The sequence below is a fragment of the Apiospora aurea genome (genome assembly GCF_038362705.1).
Source record: "Apiospora aurea strain CBS 24483 chromosome Unknown utg000008l_segment0_segment0, whole genome shotgun sequence".
Taxonomy (NCBI): domain Eukaryota; kingdom Fungi; phylum Ascomycota; class Sordariomycetes; order Amphisphaeriales; family Apiosporaceae; genus Apiospora; species Apiospora aurea.
In genome coordinates, this window is record NW_027117395.1 from 1200230 (window position 1) to 1218760 (window position 18531).

Below are 18531 nucleotides of genomic sequence, written 5' to 3' on the forward strand. Positions count from 1 at the left end.
AAAGGGAGAATGAAGGCAAGCCACCGAACACCAGCTAACAGGCACCCCTTACAACCAATATAACTTTGCACCAACACGCAGCATTCACCACGCGCTGTTAGTTTCCACAAGATCTCACAAAAGCATTCAGTGAACTGTTGAAACAATGTATATATAAGTATAAATAGAGAGAACTGGATAGATACTTTCAGCCCAACCTTCATGTTACACAGAACTCAGTCCATCCTACATAACACTTTCTAATGAATTTCAATGCAACCATGCAAGCCATGCACCAAACTCCCGCCTATAGCACCAATGCCTGCCGCCGCTTGCTAAATCAAAAGCACATGGTCATACAATAGACATGTAGAATTCTCTGCCTGCCTCTGTTCTCGAGGGACTCCCTTCCCTTTACAGACACCGAGTAAAGTAGGCAGACATTAATAAAAATTACATCAACATATATAATGTCCTACATCCCTTCTCCGCTGCGGCAATATGCCAAGGGCGGCAGTCAACTTCCTTGTCCACCATGCCTCTGGCGCGCGCCAGCGTACCCAGACCCCTGTAGTACGTGAGAAGCTCTCGCATAGCCGTCTCGTAGGCGCGAGGATTGCAGCCCTCCGAATGAACAATGTTGACTTCCATGACCGCCGGTGGGTCCTCGGGCCGCGGCCCGCCACGCTTGACAAGATAGCCCGAGACGATGGCCGGATTGAGGTCCGTTGGCGACATGGAATTACTCAAGCGATGCGCCAGAACCGCACCCCACATGTGGTCAGTGACATCTACAAGCGTGGCGTCGGCTTCCGAGTCGTCGGCGGTGCCGCCGCCAGGAGTGGGAGCGCTGGTAGGGCCACCGTCGTTGCCACGGATAGACGGTGTCGGTGGGCCGTTGCCGGACTGTTCCGGGGACACTATGGATGCTTGCGGAGTAGATACCGGAGTTGTGTAAAAAGCGGTCGAACCACTCGTCGGCACCTTCACCGTGGGTGGGATGAGTTGGAGCGAAGGGTTCGTGTCTACCGTAGCTAGGGTCAAACTGACAGAGCATCGTGTTTCAGCCTGTGCTAAATTTGACCACGTCTCAATCTCCGATTGATCCATGACACCACACTTGGCAATCATGATGCGCCAATGTACCTTTCGCGTGCAGGTAATATCTCGAGTAGTCTCCCAAATCTCATGCGCAATATCTGCGAAGAGTGTGGCAATGGATTTGTTCCTGCGCCCCAGGCAGTACGAAGCTGTCAGCTGTTGACACCCTCTGTTATCAGTCCAAGCAGCAGTGATCCATCGTTCATCCACACTCTGTACATATGCCAAATGGAGACAGCTGTTTTCATGCAATAATGACGAGGTCGGTGTCGATGTTAGTTTAAAGTCGATGATACGTGGCAGTGGCTGCTCAAGCACGATAGCCGGTGATGGCATCGCTCCTCCGAAGAGTGTACAGCGATCATATACTTCAAAAGCCAGTTTCATATAGTCGGCTGGGCATGGCATGGGAATCGACGTTGAAGAGGCGAGGAAATCCAACGGGATGAGTTGTAGAGCCATGTCGTTTTCCACGCGTTTTCTGCCATTAGCCAGGAGCTTCTTGTATCGCTCGAAGAGTTGCTGGAATGCATAGCATGACTCAATCGCAGCTCCTGCCGTGTCTGAGGAATAGACAAAAAAGACCATGAAGTTGGTTTCCTTCACTGCTAGATGCGCCAATACTTCGCTCAACTTGGACAACCCTGCCAATAGACTAGGTCCCATAAACGATGTAGTGTCGGCTGTCTTCTCGACTTGATAGGACAGGAGTCCATTTGGAATTTCCGGGGACGCGTCCATACGGCTGAAGGCGCCAAGCTTGAGACTCTCGTAGACACTTTGCATCCTATCTAGGAAAACGTCCGCATCATCGTTGATGCCAGTGAGCTCAGGGAAAATGCAAATGGCATTGATGCTCTTGCCACCATTGGAGGGACCAAGGCCGAGACTTTCCCAGAATGTTACCGCGGATGGCAAGACAGACAATTTTGCTTCGTAGCGTCGCAACTCCACATGCGGAGACGGAATTTGAAACGGATTGCTCGGTTTGATCTGGTCTGCCCCAGGCGGCCGAGGCTGTAATCGTGAGGGCTGCCCCAATAAAGGTACGTCTTGAACCTCGATGAATGAACGAAATTGACATCCGGCAGCCTCGTTTCCAAATGCTTTGGGTAACACGGTTCGCAAATCGTCAACTAGCTTGTGCGTAATTGTCATGAGATCGCGCCGCCGATCTAGTCTCGTTTGCGTCAATGTGTCTTGTGTCGTTGTCAAGCAAAGCGTACTGGTAGATGCTTGGTCAGTGAGAAGCTGGGCTGCCAGGATGAACTCCTGGTCAGGCAATGCCAAGGGCAAGTCTATGGGCTCTGGGTCCGCAAAGTACTTGACTAGTGGGAGTTCGACATCGGATTTCGAAAAAACCGGCACATCGAATGACAGCGAAGGTGAGGCTGCGTCCACGGATTCAAAATCCTTAAAAGAGGTTGCAAGTGACTTCTCGTCGTCATCCATGCGCCGTTTCCGGATAGAGACCGACTTCACGGGCGATGGGGGCTCATCACTTTCATATGTCGAATCGTCTTGATCAGAAACCAAGCTGCCTTCGTCTGCATCTGACAACACATCATCGAGTTTAGCAGGACTCGGCTGCTGCGAGACCCCACCATGTCCGTTGACCAAGCGGGCAAGCAAATCGCCCACATTGCCTGGGAGCGCTCTGGGTTTCCGGTGCCCTTTGACATGACGCTGGAGATAATTAGTCGTAGGTGGCGCATTTATCGAAAGGGGGCGAGTTTCCTCTGATCGTGTAAAGGTAAAATCGAATCGGCCATTGCCTTGATATTTGCTGTCAACCATTGACAGATCTGGTCCAAAATCCACTTTTTGGAAAATACTGCTCGACTGAGGCTGATATATCTGAGAATTATGCTGGACCGCTTTGCGGTTGTCCAATGACGCCCTGATTCGTTTAAACACCGTATCAGGGTTAAACGGGCTTGCTTGCCGCTTTGCTCTTTGAGGCTCCTGCTTACTTGCCTCAATCTCTGCTGGACGTTTGGACTCTTGCACCAATGAGCTCCTGGCATGTTTAAGTTCGGGTTTGGCGAATACAGCAGCACGAGGTGCCGGGGGAGCAGGTAATTCAGCTTGTACTGGTTTGATTTCCGGCGGTGCTGGTGCGCCGAAACTTGCCGTCAAATCAAGGGTAGGCACGCTGCTCGACATGTCAGGCATATCAAGCGAGATATCCATATCGCCCGGCTGCTCGTCGAAGAAATTGAAATCAGCATCAGTGATATCGTTCTCACCGCCAAACATATCTGGGCCCAGGTCACCAAATAGGTTTTCCGAGTCAAATGAGCCTGTATGACGCTCTCGTTTTGGCACGGGCTGATCCCAGACCTCTGTGAACGCATCGGGCGGAGCACTCATGACAGCGTCCACATCAGCCATAACAGCAGCACTGTTATTATTTGCAGGGCTGGACACCGTTCCATCCATAGAGGGCGTTGCCATCACCGGATTCTGAACTCCATCTGGTGGCGTCGGATACATTACACCCGGAGGAACCCCTGGATGACCTGAACGATGAAGGGCTAATGGGGAGGTCCCGTTCGGCTGTTGCACCTGGTTGTCAGACGTGGCGGCATCGCGAGCAATTGCAGCATCCCTCTCCTTGGCTTTCCTGGCCAATGCCTCATCACGCTCACCAGCTCCCAAGAACCAGGTTTTCGCAAGGGATAGGGGATCATACGATTCGTCTGTCACTGTACGCGCCGAGTCCTCAGGTGTCTTCTCTAAATTGAGTTTCTGGAAGGCCTTACAGAAGCAAAGGCTAGAAGGCCATGACATGCTTGTGCTTGTGCTGAACAATGGGGTGTTTTTGCCATCAAACTTGGCCTCAGCAGGTTTCCGTCGCACCCGTTGCAAGCTCAGCCATTTTTGCGTGTCGCTGATAGGCGAAGGTAGATTCCGGGCTTCAAGGAGCTTTATGCAAACGTTACGCCATGGGCGCAAGCGCTCTTCCCTATCAAGGCGAAGTCGTAGGACTTGGAGATCAGGCGATTGGCCTATTCCGCTTTCAGCAGCCGATGTGTCATCGCTCTCCGTCACGAGATAGCACGTTGCAAACACACCAAGAGGTGCTGCCAATACAGTGCGCCCGACTGACGGCAGTAAAGCAGAGTCTGAGAAAATGGTGAGACCCTCCGCCAGGCAGACATTCACAGTAGATACTAAAGCACCAGTAGTGGTCAGGTATGCTCTTAGCGACGCGAGATGGGGGATTCCACCATTGCTGTCACTTCGCACATGTGGTGGAAGCAACAATGTCCTCGAGTCGAGGGGCGTAGCACCCGTTTTCCCACAGAGGCCAGCGGAAAGAGCAGAGATGACAGCAGAGATGAAGTGTTCATATATATCCTTGGTGGATGTTGAAGCGACCGGCTTGCTCTCGGCCGCAGCGCCGTCAATGCCCAATCCGTTGGGGGGAGGGTTTCTCGAGATCGAGTCCAAGGCCCCTGAAGCACTTGATGACGAACTGTTGGGCGTGTGGGCTGAGTTGGGACCTGATAGGCGGTTCCTAGCAAGGCCAGCAGGCTCGAATGTGTTCTCGTCGGTAAGGGATAGAGTATAGCCACAACTGTCTAACGTCTTTGGCAGACCGGGGCAGTGCTGCTGGGCATCCTTCCAGAGCAGGCGAAAGCACCATAGGCCATGCTTCGCCGTGTCCAGGTGTGCCAGGTAGCCATCATTTCTCAAGCTGCCTTCGAGTTCGAGGGCGCCGGTGCCGAAGATCGAGGGCGGCGGGGCAATAAGTTCGTAGAATGCGTAAGCGACGGAAGAGATGTCGTTCTAAGACCGGGTCAGTTAGAGAGGAAAAACGCAGCCAGTGTAGCGATGCACGACCGAGACTTACGATTAGCAAAGCATTAGTCTCATATTCCGCAGTATCCATATCGTCATTGCAGAGACCGCTGGTTCCAGGTCTTTGCGGCAGAGTATGGACCAGTCAGTCAGGTGTCTTGGCTACCTCGAGTTATTCGATGCCAAAGGTCGGGTGTTGTATATGCGGGAAACGGATGGTGCGTTCGATATGGCCGACTCCATCGCACCCGCGCCGGTCGAAAAACGGGATCGGACAGAATGCGCCCGAGATAACGAGTATGAAGGTTTGTTCGCGATGCTCAGCGGATTGCCGGTTCGGCGGACGCGACGAGACGTTGGAGAGTTTGATCGGGAACCGAAGGGGCTGGGCTAATCAATGTGCTAAAGACGCTACCCGATGCCTCGACGATGGCTTGGTTTCGTTGTCTTGGTTGCTGTTGCTCCCTCATCTGACAGGACGGTGGTGCTTCGAGGGTTGTCGCATCAAGCTGGAGGCGTTGTTGTTTCCTAGCTGCATACAATACGGCGCATCAATGTGCTTGCTCGTTCCCCGGTTTCGAGCTAAGAGGTGCACTGGACTGGAGTCATAAACAGGGACCTCCTCCAGCATAGAGACTACCTGTACGTCTGTACATACAGGACAAGCTGTGGCTTCGGCCGGTGGCTGCAGCCAATCATCGTACGAGGGTTGGCGTACAGAACAGCAGGCGGATCCCTAAAGATCGATCATCACAGTTCGGCCGAAGCAGGCTAGGAGGCTAAGCTTGGGTGGACAAACCCACCAAAGGCATCCATGTCAGTGCGCTTTGCGCTTTGCTGCATGTCTGGCTGCTCTGGAAGTCTAGGCGTTTTGCCGCACTAGACCGCTAAAATTTCAATTCCATCGCGACAGGAACTGAAGAGCCTCTAGCAACCGCTGACCACCCCACCAAGCACATTCGCACCTGGCAGCAACCGTTCTTCTTCTCTGCCTTGTCTCTGGATAATTTACCTGCATCTAGAGATACACTACGTCCTCGCGCTGCCGCAACACTCTGTCAAACGCCGCTGTGGGTGCATTTAATTGTCCCCCCGAAAGCTGAAGCTCTACATCCGAATCGTTGCTCCCGAAGACCTTAAACGATTATTAGTTCAACTGTTCGTCGCAAGTTGTACGAGACCGATTCGGTCGCTGGGCATGTTCTCGTAGTTTGAAAACAGCCCCCCCCAGAAAACAATATGAAGAGCGACGTCACAGGAGACGTGGCTGTCTATACAGGTCAGTCTAGATTGGATGGTGTTAGTGATGTCTGGACCCGCGGCCGTTATACTGACATTACTGGTTGCTGTAGTTGCTGGCGCAGAAACCGCCCGACCGTTGCCGGAATGGCTCGCCCGCAGGAGGAAGCGATCCCTGAAACAAGATGCCGAGTACATGAACCGAGTCGAGCTTCTCCAGGATTTCGGATTTGAAGAGGCCAGCCAATGTATTCGTGCCAGCGAAGACGGAGACTGGGTTGTCAGCACGGGAACATACAAACCCCAAATGCATGTGCATTATACGCCACATCTATCTCTGGCTTTTTCCAGGCATACGACCGCCCTGAACACTACCTTCCTACTTTTGTCGTCCGACTATACCAAATCTCTGCACCTTCAGTCTGACCGATCCCTCGAGTTCCACACCAAAGGCCAACGGCATTACACAACCCGCTTGCCCCGTTACGGAAGAGTAAGTCGAATTATAACATGTAATGGCGAGTATCTCTGACATTGTATACAGGACCTGGTATACGATCGCTTCTCTGCCGAGGCTCTTGTGCCCTCCGTGGGCCTCGATGCTGATGGCAATGGCGAAGTTTTCCGGATGAACCTTGATCTGGGCCAATTCTTGAACAGCTACAAGATTGACGTCGGTCGGGACGAGGGCGTAGAAACTGGCTTACAGGGAAGTATCTACGCTCCGAGTGTCAACTGCGGCACCATCGCCGAAAACACACATGGTTTGACTGCATTCGGCACATCAGCCGGTACGGTTGCCTTTTTCGACCCTAGGGTAAAGAAGGCCATTCCGGTTACGGGTCCCAAAATGGAGGGCGAGGTTACGGCACTCGACTTCAGCAACTCGGGGCTTTCTTTGGCTGTTGGCAGCTCGGAGGGAATAGTGAAGTTATTCGATCTGCGTTCACCTCGTGCACTGCTCCAGAAGGACCAGGGAATGGGGTATGCTATTAAGCAGCTGATGCATTTGACGACGGCGTCTCAAGAAAAGAAGATTTTGTCTGCCGATAAACGCACCATCAAGCTTTGGGACGAGTCTGATGGAAAGCCATGGGCTTCGATGGAGCCCGTTGTTGACATCAATCATGTCGCCTGGATCAAGGACACTGGCATGTTGATGACGGCAAATGAGGGTAAGCTTCTTGTCCAGATTTATCTTTCGATAAACCATTGGCTAACACTCGTTTCTTGCAGGTCCGGATCAACACGCATTCCTCATCCCTCAATTGGGGCCCTCGCCTCGATGGTGCTCCTTCTTGGACAACATGGTTGAGGAAATGGCCGAAGAGGTCAAGACTACAACATACGACAACTACAAGTTCTTGACATTACCGGATCTGAAATCGCTCAGCTTGGATCATCTCATCGGCAAGACCAATCTACTGCGCCCTTACATGCATGGTTACTTTGTGGCCAGCAAGTTGTACGATCAGGCCAAGCTTATCGCCAACCCATATGCGTGGGAGGAGGAGCGAGCGAAGCGCGTCAAGGAGAAGGTTGAACAGGAACGTGCCAGCAGAATCCGCGGAACCAAGAAGGTCAAGGTCAACCAGAAACTGGCAGACAAACTCCTCAAGCGACAAGAGCGACGAGCCAAGGTGGACACCAAGGCTGGCATGCTCGGCGATGATCGTTTCGGCAAGCTGTTCGAAGACGAGGAGTTCATGGTTGACGAGACCAGCAGAGAGTTCAGGTCGCTCAACCCCAGTACGAAGGTGGACGCTTCGGGCTCGACAGCACCGAAGCAAAAGGAACGGAACTCAGATGACGATAGTAGCGGTAGCGAAATTTCATCGGACGAGGACGAAAACACCAGTGGTGTTCGGATGACGGTATCATCCTCGAACCAAAATGGTCGACAGTCAAAGGATGTTGCACTGGGCTCACGAAGTCAGAAAACAGGTCGTGTCTCCAAGAACAGAGGTGATGTGGTCGGTGAGAAATCCGTGTCGTTCGTCCCCGAGTCGAAGAGGAGGAAGCAAGCTCAAGATCAAGATCAAGATATGGAGGATGCGGCTCCCCAGCAAAAGCGATCGTATGCCGACAGGAGGAGTGCCAGCACGAACACATTTAGAAAGTTGTGATACCCTGATAAGATAAAATCAAACACCCATCAAGCAGACTTGGTATAATGGTACATGCTGTTAAATTGAGCCCCAAATTCGCCGCCATCGTGCCAGATCCAGCGAACATAATCGAATTACCTAGGTACTTGCTAAAGAGCCCTTCCGCCACACATAATATATCCCACTTCGAATAACATCAACCCCAGCCAGAAGGATTTTCCTTTTACTTCCTGGGCCATTTGTCTTTGGTACTGCGTCCCTCCGGGCTCTGTCTGATTCCTGGCCTAGCGTATCCCTTTTCGATGTCCTCAGGTCTCAGACGAGGTGTGGGCGGGACATCGTCAAGTCGCACACGACCACGTGAAGTCCGGCCGGAAGACTCCTTTACTGATTTGGGGAACTCGGTGCGACGGGGCGTCAGGGCCGTGACTATTTTCTTCGCCGAGCGGCGCAGGGTCTCCCGGATCTTCCACTCTCGCTTCTTCGCCACATAGAAGAGGACAGCCATGGAGACTGGGTGCGGATTCCCAGTCAGTATACATATTGTCTTTGGTTTAGGGGGGATGCTTTCTTGGGGCGGAGGGACTTACTGCCTAGCACCGCTACCACGCTTACGACGACAATGATGGCTACCATTCCTCCGTGGGATATCTCGATGGCGCCTGGGCTGCTTCCCGAAGCACCTTCTGTGCTGTCGATGGCGCTGCTGGGCTTGTTGGTGCCATCGGCGCCGTAAAAGGCCGGATCGTCCGTCGGTAACGGAAACGGGGCTGTTGTGGTCGCCATTATTATGTTTTTTTTTGGGGGTTTTTTTTCGTAACCCGTGAGAGTGAGTGACCTGGACTGGGGTATATGCTCAGAAAGGAAGCGAGGACTCCGTCTCGTGAGTAGTATCTTTTCAATCAACGCAGTTGACGAACGGTTCCGAGGCTGACAGTCGGAAAGGGAAAGTAGAAGGTAGAGGAGGAATATACACGGGTTCTGCGGTTTGGGTAGGTAAGCAAATGTATATAACCAGATCTGATCTTACTAGTAGCCCAATGCCATTGGGCCACGGTCTATCGCCATGAATAACCACTTCCCCAGTCTGTATACATCCCCTTCCTGCGCAACCGCCCAGGAGGAGCCGCTCTCCAGAGTTTTCATCCCAATGACATGGCTTGGCACTATCTCGGCCCATGCATAAGTCAGCAGCAAGCTGGTCCGCCATTGGACGTATTGGGTAGTGCCGGCTGGAACTGCAACTCTGCAAGACTTTGCCTGTGAAATCACGGCGACCTGCGAGTCCTCTTCAGATCACAACCCAAGATCGTCACCCAAGAGGCGGGGCCCGTCTATAATTGGTGATGTGCGGTACGCGTGTGTCCGTCCCTGAAACCTCACCGGGCTCATAAAGTCGAGTTCTATACATGTGCTCTCGTCGGTGATTGGCCTCCGGCCTACCTCGAAGCGCTGAACCACCCCTGGACTCGGTTGCCAAGAACGCTAGGCTGGGCCAATCAGCGGCTACGGTGCAGGGGTCGGCATTTTTAAACTAGAGCTGCAGCTGGTGGAGTGTCACATTTGTCGCCCTCTATCTTTCTTCAGCAACTTTTCTTTTCTCTTCTCGGCCAGCAGCGTTTCTGCAGCATCGAGTTCGCTTAACCGTCTACCTTTCCGTTGGGTGTTGCAGATGTTTTACTCCGTCTGTATGCAACCTTGGGTCTGGGGTAGGTATTGATAGGTTGCGGTTGCGCTGGTCGGGAAAACCGGTCGGTCCTCTTGTTCCAGATTTGCGTGCTCAAGGTTGTTTGGGGGTTGGGAGGTGTGGTATTTTTTAGCTCATCAAGACTACATGTCATCAATCAGTCAACTACCGGTATCTGTCAATTCCGAATCATATAAACAATAACCTATCATATCAAATCATCATGTAAGCCATGTTGCAACAGATATCCACCTAAATTGATGAGTGAGAAATGCTATTTCTAGACTGCCAAGGTGCCTCTGAGTTGGTTTTGCCGCCGCTAGTGATGGTTTACATACCTACATATGTACTTACATGTAAGTAAGCCCTTTTCGGGTTTGCTTTTCTTCTACCAGCATGCCTCCTGTGCAGATATTCCAATGCCGGCTTCGGCCTCAATCTGACCTCATGTATCCCTTTGCCTTGATGGAATACGAAAATTCAATACCCCCAACCGCACACCCACCGGCACGCGGTCTGCGGCACTGATCAAGCTGCTATTGCTACTCGGAGCAAACATCGCAATGTTGACTGTAAGATCACACGATTCTTATAGTTCTTTTGCCTGAATGGCATCTACAGCGTTGGCAAGACGTGTCGGCATTGCTTGCCGATCGACCGAACACATCTTTTTCACTTCCAGTTCAGTTGATTAAGCCACATAGCGGGAGAAGCGATGTGCTGCTGCTCACATAGGTATCCGGATGCTGATGTCGAGCATGACCCTTACCACCAATGTCTTATCTCACTTGCCCTTTCGCTCTCACAGACGATGCGGGGGAAATCATGCAGCCAGCAAGCTTGGCGAAGAGGTAATTCGGAATGAGTAGGTATGCATATGCTGCTCCGACGGTGGTCAATGTTGCATCGACTTCTTCTCGTACTTGAAGCCCGAAGCTAGATTTGGTCTCATCATGAATGCATATTGGTACCATACACTAGCCCCTATCCCGCTGCCAAAAGCCATTTTTGAGTACCAGGATCCCTATGACCGGCCCAACCTAGTCGTTGAAACAAAAGAAAGAAAGAAATGAAATGAAAAAGGTAGGAAACTGAACAATGTACAAGTTTCTGAATTATAATGCGTAAATATACCCCAGCCCAATCATTGGCACCTCGTGATGAGTGACATTCGTTCAGCTTAAGGACGCTCGTCAAAGCGCGTCTCGATCTGCGTCCTCACATTGATCTGACCCTTGTTCGGGTCGCACAAGCCCTCCTCGGAGCTGTTCTCGCCGCCCAGCCCCCGCTCGATCTTCGTGTCCAACGTGCCCAGCCCGAACGTGGGGTCGCCGCCTCTCCCCCTTTCTTGCTGCTACCGGTACCCCGGTCGACGCTGTGCAGCTCCAGGCCGCGGCTGCCTTTGCTCCGGCCACCGAACGCGCCGCTGCCGTAGCCGGTGCTCTTCTTGGCGCCAGTGGTAGAGCCGCCGCGGCCGTAGTACGAGCTGCCCAGGAGGCGCGGCATGTAGCGCGACGCGATCGGCTTGAAGGACGGGATCGAGGCCGCCAGAATTCCCACGTTGATTTCGATGACGGACCAGTACATGGCGGGCGAGATGACCCACGTGGCGTCGGGGTCGACGAGCATCTGTGGGACGAATGTGATGCGTACTATCGATGAGATGCAGGCACTGTTGGTATTGGAAAGGGGCCAATGGTCAGTACACATGCACACAGGTATATACGATACGACTCCGACGTATGGTATCTAGTCCCTTTCTACATGAAAAAGGGGTCGAGAAGTGAAAAGGGGAGGAAGAGAAAACTTACAACAATCCCAAGCACAGAATGACGGCAAGTCCAATCTTCTGCCGCCGCGGTATCTGGAGCCTAAGCACCAATCGGATGGGCAGCGTATATGTCAACAAATCGGTGAAGATATTGACCGCGGCGTTGGCGAGGTAGAACGCGTTGACGTTAATGCACTTCTTCTCGGCCGCGGGGATGGCGATGTCGTACGCGGCGCGGACCGGATTGCACTGAAAGATGGCCGCGAGGACGTTGCCGCCGGCCTGGCAGCAGACAACGCCGATCATGACGAAGGCCAGGCGCGTCAGGGTGCGGTCGCCGAGGCGCGAATACAGTGCCAGCACCGAGATTTTGATGAACCCCAGGCACGCATTATAGAAAATGGACGAGAGCCAGACGGCCTGCGCGTATGTGATCATGTTCTGCGTGCCCCTCGCCTGCACCGCCCCTATGTGGTCGCCTAGGCCGTGCTGGACGGCGATGACAGTCACGATCGAGAAGGCCCATGATAGTAGCTATAAAGCGTATTAGTCTCTTATCGTCATCGGCGAGGTGTCGATTGTTGCCAGTGTATTCTGGGAGTTAGGCACCTACAGCAGCAACTACTATGAGTCCTGTTTTCATATCGTTAACGTCCTGAACGCTCCAAGTAACAGGTTTTGTTTCTTGTGACTGGGGCTCACTCACCATCATCGGCTCCGACCTTCTTGACCAAGAAAACACGTGCCCATAATCTTAGTAGTATCGCAACGACCGTGATAGCTGCAAATATGATGGCCAAAGACGTGACAGTAGGGCCTTGGGACTCCATTGCCACGGTGGGTTGGCGAGTTCTCTTCGTCTGGTATAGTTCGTTTACAGCCGAAATATGAGGGAACGACAAACTGTGTGGGCAGGTGAGGCACTTAAGGCGGAGCAAGTCCTATGCTTGTATATCAAGACGCCTGTGGTTGGAGCCTTCCTCAAGAGGACCGCAACGGATGAGAGAATGGGTTGGCGGAAAGGGTCAGGAGAGCCGGGATGGCGCTACTCCCCGCTTATAGGTTTTGCCCCCTTGCTCTTGTCCCGGCCGGCTTCTTCCTGCTCTTTCTCCGGTTAGAATTTCCGTCAGCCGCAAGGACCAAGTGTGCGTTCTGGGAATCAGGGGTCATGTATCATGGATTGGATAGAGCGAGCATTGATAGCGATCGACTCGGTTAACTCGTTACCAGGTTGCCCAGACTCTGCAAAACCATGAGTGCAACGTATACTAGGTAGGGTTCATGGTTTCCCGGGGGCTCGGGGTACCTCCGCTATATAGACGAGGTGGTCTCGGTATAGGAATACAAAGCTAGATAAGTGGTACTGCCCGTTCTTCTCGGAACCTGAATCGGCACATCCAGCCACAGCATACATATACAGTACCGTTTAGGTTTGTCGAGACCAAGGGCTTCGGACATTGCCAGTCGCTACCGGAACAACTCAACTGGCTATGCTGCGAGATGCGTCTCAGGGGCCCTGTCGAACGAGCGACCGACCTGTGGCACGAAATATACTTTCGAAATGGGTTGGAAGATGTGTATCTGATCTTCTGTTGCCCAGGCTTGCTGTTGCCATAGAGTAGCCCTGGTAATTTGGTGGCGGCATTTGCTGGGCCTTGATGCAATTGTAGTCATTGATGCAGTGGTGCTCTGGGGAGTTCGGAGTTGCCCAATGGGCCAGTCCCAAGAACCTTCGCAATTTCTGGCGATATGACCAGCTCCGTTCAGAGCCACTTGTAAGGCGACGATGCCCCAGTTACCGAGAGCAGCAGGGGCTCCCAGGCTCTGATCGCGGTATTTTAGTGTATGTGTGTGCGTGTGAGTGCAGTAGTAGGTTCATATTTCGTACGGTACGCCTTACTGCTGTCCATTTTTCAGTCTCTCCCCGATTCGTATAAAGTACAATTGCCCGAGGCGGATCGGCCTCGAGTGGGGGAAAAGGTCCTAGGCTGCCCAATGCTAGCTCTTCTGGAGTATAAGGCGGCCTGAGCCCTGCCCTGGGATTACGTATAAGTATGTATATAGTGGGTGCCGATCAGGTGCAAGGTGCTGTCAGGGAAAGGCCAGCCTGCGAAACGAGAGCGGCACCCAGATACGCCGAGACGCTCCTTGATCCGAGTTTGCTGGTGGTTCCACGATTCCAGTTTGTTTGGTTGAATGTTCCCGAGCTAGCAAGTTAGCAATGCTAAACTGGGCAGTGCCCGACAGTGGAACAGACAGTTCTGCAGACAGCAGTCGAGCAGTCTGCTATCATATCCGATCGTCTGGGTAGCTTCTGTGGGCAGAGGTTTTGCCCTGGCACCTGGCACCTGACACCTGGTTTGACTGACTGACTGCTCTAGCACACACGCGTCATTTGGTATGCAGCACCCAGGGGTTTCACATGCGACGGCCGCGCATAAAAGCTAGGTGCTTGAATGCTAAGCGAGATGCCTATTTAGATGCAGCTTCTGAACATCATCATATCCGGCTAGGTCAGTGCCCGTCATCTGCATCGATGGCCGGCCTGACAGTGGCCTGAGTGCTGGGAGCAGGGGAGTTCGCGGAGCTCACAGGCTGGCAGGAGCAGCAACAGGAGGGGGCTTCCCCATGGCACCAGGCTTCTCATCGTACCATACAAACTTTGCAGATTCGTCGCAGCTGAGGGAACAGCACGATAGCCCGGCTCAGTTATAGTACAAGTGGATTCGCTGCTGCTGCTTCGAAGATAATACGGAAGCACCCGTGCAAGATAGGTAGGCGGCACCCAAGGGTTTCTTCAAAGGCGGTAGTCGTAGCTAGCGTCCCTCGTTAGGTAGAAAAGAGCCTTAGCGAAACGACCAATATGTTAATTCGTATGGTGACCAGGGCACATAAATCAAGGACGTCCGCATAGCCAGCTGCCAAGACCGGCGACCAGCACATACTAGGTAATACTAGGTAGGTAGGTAGGCAGTTTTTCCACCTGTCCGTTGAGCAGAGCATTGAAGAGCATTGCCTAAAGTAGATAGTGAGATGTGGTCTGGGTGGTGTTCGGCTCGCAAAGGTTTTACCACCCAAAACACCGTCGAGTCGTGTGCTTGCATGGCTAGCGTCAGCGATATCCGAAACCCCCTGCGTTCTTGCGTATCGTTGCAGTCGCAGCTGCAACTTGAGCCCGAAGAAGTAATAACTGTGCCGCAATTAGCTAAAATTCATCTAAAATCCTGCATTCGGTTCGCTTTTGGCCAAGGGCTGAGCGTTTCTAGAAAATCAACAAGAGCATGCATGGAATGAAGCACGAAAAAGAACAACAACCACAACGAAGGATGTCAGGCTGTTAAACATGGAATTCAGACAAAACCAACGACATCGATCATCAGTTGAGACGTCGGCCCGTCAGTCCCAGTGCTCCAGTCTGCAGGGCTCGCAGGGCTGGCTCGCAGGGCTGGGTCGGTCAAAAAAGAGCTCGGGAGCGAGAAGCCTAGCTGCCTAGGGCTGTTTGCCTCTAGCATTGCTGCATTGCGGGTGCTCTAGGTCAGAACTAGTAGTAGGTCGGGTGCTAGGGGCACTTTTCGTCCCGGCATCATCCACACTTGACATCAATCCATTCAGGCAGTCTATTGGGGGCTTACTGTATCACGGAAATCTCCGCCCCTGATACGTAAGTCAGTTTGTATTAGATTCTCTCTTCGCACAGAAACGCCCAAGAGATGAACACCTTGCCCATGTCCCGAGACGAACCAGACGAATAACCCAGTTGCGGCTCGTTGTATTCTACGCCACATTGTGGAATACCACCACACCTTTGGTCAATCTGCCGTACCCGAGATTCCGTTACCGATGTAATGCCTGGCGATAGGACATGGGATACACACCCGGGGAGCAAGGGACAGTGGCTGCCGGTGGATCTCCCCTTTCCGGCTGCTGATCTCTTATCCCGAACTGGAAGTCGTCCCGAATCCATCATGCCACCGATGTCCATGCACTTGGTGCCATCAAGCTCGCCTTTTGCTAGGTTCGCTCGCGCCTTGCTACATCGCAATCTGCGGGGGCATCTCTACCATCGGTCTTTCACGGCTCAGAGGACCCGAGGTAGGCTAGAAGCAAAGCTGCTAGCCCACTATGGTTCATATATAGGTATCCGTAAGGTAGGTACTTATGTATCAGGTTGAAGCACCCAGGCCAGAAGTCACGACACAGTGGGGTCTACGGTTGCATGGAGATGATGGCATGGGCCAAGCTACTATGCGGCACAGAATTGCAGTGTTGATCCTGATATTTGTCACATGATATGCTCTCGATGTCCGCTCCGCTACGCTCAACTGGAAGGGGTGGACAACTCGTGATATAGTCTTCACGCCCCAGTCCATGTTAGAAACCGACCATCCCTCGTAAGCATCTTTCTGATTGATATTACTGGCTCAAGATGGCGCTGCTGAGCTTCGTCAACTTCGTCCTCCTGGGCGTAGTCTACGTACTATCTAAGGTTGTCTACCAGGTCGTGTACAACCACTTCTTCCATCCTTTGGCCAAATTCCCCGGCCCCTTCTGGGCAGGCGTCACTCGTCTCTGGCTCACGTACCACAATGTGAAAACGGACGAAGTCGAGGTCGTCCAGGCCCTGCACAAGAAGCATGGTATGTGTCTCCTAACATTCCCGCCAGGAGGGCCATCCAGAGATCATTGGATTATGTACTTATATTTTCCCACACAGGCCCCGTCGTGCGCATTACACCCTCCTTACTCATTGTAGCGGATGCTACCAAGCTACCCGACATCTACAGTCGCCATGCCAACAAATCGAAGCACTACATCACTGGCAGCTTTGGCGAAACTGAGTCCATGTTCAACATGCAGGACCACAAGACTCATTCCTACTTCCGCAAGATCGCCGCGGGTCCATACAGCTTCAGTAACATCAAGCGCATGGAGCCGCTCATCGACGCCAATATCGCAAAGTGGATCGGCAAGCTCGACAGCCTGTTCGCACAGACGGGCAAGACGTGCGACTTCGCCAACTGGGCTGTCTATATGGCTTACGACATCATCAGCGAAGTCGGATTCGGTGCGCCGTTCGGTTTCATCGACCAGGAGACCGACGTCGGCGGCTTGATCCAGGGATTCCATGATGGCTTGGTTCCGTTCGGTATCATGGCCCGTTTGTACCCCTTCACCAACTGGGTGAAGAGCACCTTCTTGGGAAAATACCTAGTCGCCAGCCCCGAGCAAGACAGCGGTATCGGCACCTTGATGAGGTTCCGCGACAAGCTGATCGCGAAGCGGTATGCGGATATCGAGAACGGAAAGACAGATGGACGGATTGATCTACTACAGACGTAAGTTGCGCATATCCTCTAGACGCATGTTTACGCACGTGCAAATATAAAACTAATACTGCTTGCCATCTAGCTTCATCGAAGCACGCGATGACATGGGAGAGCCTCTGGATCTCGAGTACATCAGAGCCGAAATCCTGCTTGTGCTCATGGCCGGCGCCGACACTACGGGGACTGCTTTCCAGGCGCTGATGCGCGAAATCTTGTCGAACCAGGTCGTCTACAAGAAGCTGACGGCGGAGCTGGACTCCGCCACGAGCGCGGGTAAGCTGTCGGCCATACCGCAATACGAGGAAGTGATGCAGCACTGCCCCTACTACATTGCCGTGGTGAAGGAGTCGATGCGCCTCCACCCATCGGCGCCCAACATCTTCCCGCGGCTGGCTCCCCGGGAGGCCTGAACCTGTTTGGCCAGTTCGTGCCCGAGGGCATGGAGCTGACGTGCAACCCCTATATCGTGCACCGCGACCCCCGCATCTACGGCGACGACGCCGAGGACTTCCGCCCGGAGCGCTGGCTCGAGGACCCCGAGCGCGCCAAGGAGTACAACAAGTACAACATGGCCTTTGGCTACGGCGCCCGCGTCTGCCTCGGCCGCGAGATTGCCAACATGGAGTTGTTCAAGGCGCCCCTGCAGTTCTTCCGCACGTTCAAACCTACCGTCGTGAACAAGGGCGATTATGTTTACAAGGGCGGTCTTACTTACTACGAGAATCTGGATGTCAAGTTAGAGAAGCGGGCGACCATGGCTTGATTGGGTTCATTGTCAGTATGCCATCTCAATTGCCCTACAAACCCCCGCATTTGTTGGCGAATAGCGGCAAGGTTGTCTGTATAAATAGAAGTGTTGGGTTTCATGGATAATTTGGTTTCAGAGGTGCTTACAAGAGCATGGTCGAAACCCCCCAAATATGTACAAGTAAAGAGCGACAGCTGTATACATACGGTAACCAATAAAAGAACAAGTCACATTAAAACTGCATGCAGATTATCTTGCATGAGGCAATGCATCTCTAAGCCCCGTTAGGCTCACAGCGACGTTGCCTTCAAAATGCCTTGCCCGCGGCAGCCTTCTAAAGTCGATGTTATCTCTTGATTAATAGCAATTACAATGTCCTAGGCCGATTGTTTTCTCCGCTCTTAGGGGTTACCACAGATCCAGCAAGTCCATATGGAGGTAGCCGGCCTTGCAGTAGGGGCAATCGCCCTCGTCAGCCTGTTTAAGACGCCATCGACGTCTTCTCCTACATCTCGACCGCAAAGTCACTCGGTGACGACTGCGAGATCCTCGATACCATGCTCGATATCGAGAGCTACTGCTACTGCGATGGGCCGAGCGCGTTCGGCTGTTGCATAGCAATCATGACCGGCGCCTCGACGATCCTGCCACCTATCGGATCATCTCCAGGATCCTCGGCAGCATTCACATGCTCTTTAGCAAAAGCAGTGACCTGCAACAGCGCTATGGAGTAGACAAATTCGACAACGACCAAAACTTAACCG

The 18531-nt window shown here is 52.8% G+C and overlaps 6 protein-coding genes across 6 annotated transcripts; 2 read left to right on the forward strand and 4 right to left on the reverse strand.

The window, feature by feature from the left end:
- Positions 1-432: 432 nt before the first annotated feature.
- On the reverse strand, positions 433-4978 carry PG986_011865 (uncharacterized protein; the record flags this gene model as incomplete). The annotated part of the gene is made up of 2 exons (XM_066848087.1): positions 433-4875; positions 4940-4978. 2 exons carry the CDS (start codon positions 4976-4978, stop codon positions 433-435), a joined length of 4482 nt encoding a protein of 1493 aa, XP_066694783.1.
- A 1148-nt stretch (positions 4979-6126) lies between these two features.
- Positions 6127-8252, forward strand: PG986_011866 (uncharacterized protein; the record flags this gene model as incomplete). Its single annotated transcript, XM_066848088.1, has 4 exons — positions 6127-6166; positions 6240-6619; positions 6671-7301; positions 7363-8252. 4 exons carry the CDS (start codon positions 6127-6129, stop codon positions 8250-8252), a joined length of 1941 nt encoding a protein of 646 aa, XP_066694784.1.
- A 205-nt stretch (positions 8253-8457) lies between these two features.
- On the reverse strand, positions 8458-9020 carry PG986_011867 (uncharacterized protein; the record flags this gene model as incomplete). The annotated part of the gene is made up of 2 exons (XM_066848089.1): positions 8458-8747; positions 8825-9020. 2 exons carry the CDS (start codon positions 9018-9020, stop codon positions 8458-8460), a joined length of 486 nt encoding a protein of 161 aa, XP_066694785.1.
- Positions 9021-11101: 2081 nt separating this feature from the next.
- On the reverse strand, positions 11102-12522 carry PG986_011868 (uncharacterized protein; the record flags this gene model as incomplete). The annotated part of the gene is given in 4 exon segments (XM_066848090.1): positions 11102-11268; positions 11280-11593; positions 11733-12226; positions 12415-12522. 4 exon segments carry the CDS (start codon positions 12520-12522, stop codon positions 11102-11104), a joined length of 1083 nt encoding a protein of 360 aa, XP_066694786.1.
- A 658-nt stretch (positions 12523-13180) lies between these two features.
- Positions 13181-14796, reverse strand: PG986_011869 (uncharacterized protein; the record flags this gene model as incomplete). The annotated part of the gene is made up of 5 exons (XM_066848091.1): positions 13181-13516; positions 13593-13728; positions 14285-14371; positions 14638-14708; positions 14764-14796. 5 exons carry the CDS (start codon positions 14794-14796, stop codon positions 13181-13183), a joined length of 663 nt encoding a protein of 220 aa, XP_066694787.1.
- Positions 14797-16118: 1322 nt separating this feature from the next.
- On the forward strand, positions 16119-17782 carry PG986_011870 (cytochrome P450 monooxygenase oxidoreductase; the record flags this gene model as incomplete). The annotated part of the gene is made up of 4 exons (XM_066848092.1): positions 16119-16329; positions 16407-17028; positions 17102-17292; positions 17364-17782. 4 exons carry the CDS (start codon positions 16119-16121, stop codon positions 17780-17782), a joined length of 1443 nt encoding a protein of 480 aa, XP_066694788.1.
- Between the last annotated feature and the right edge of the window lie 749 nt (positions 17783-18531).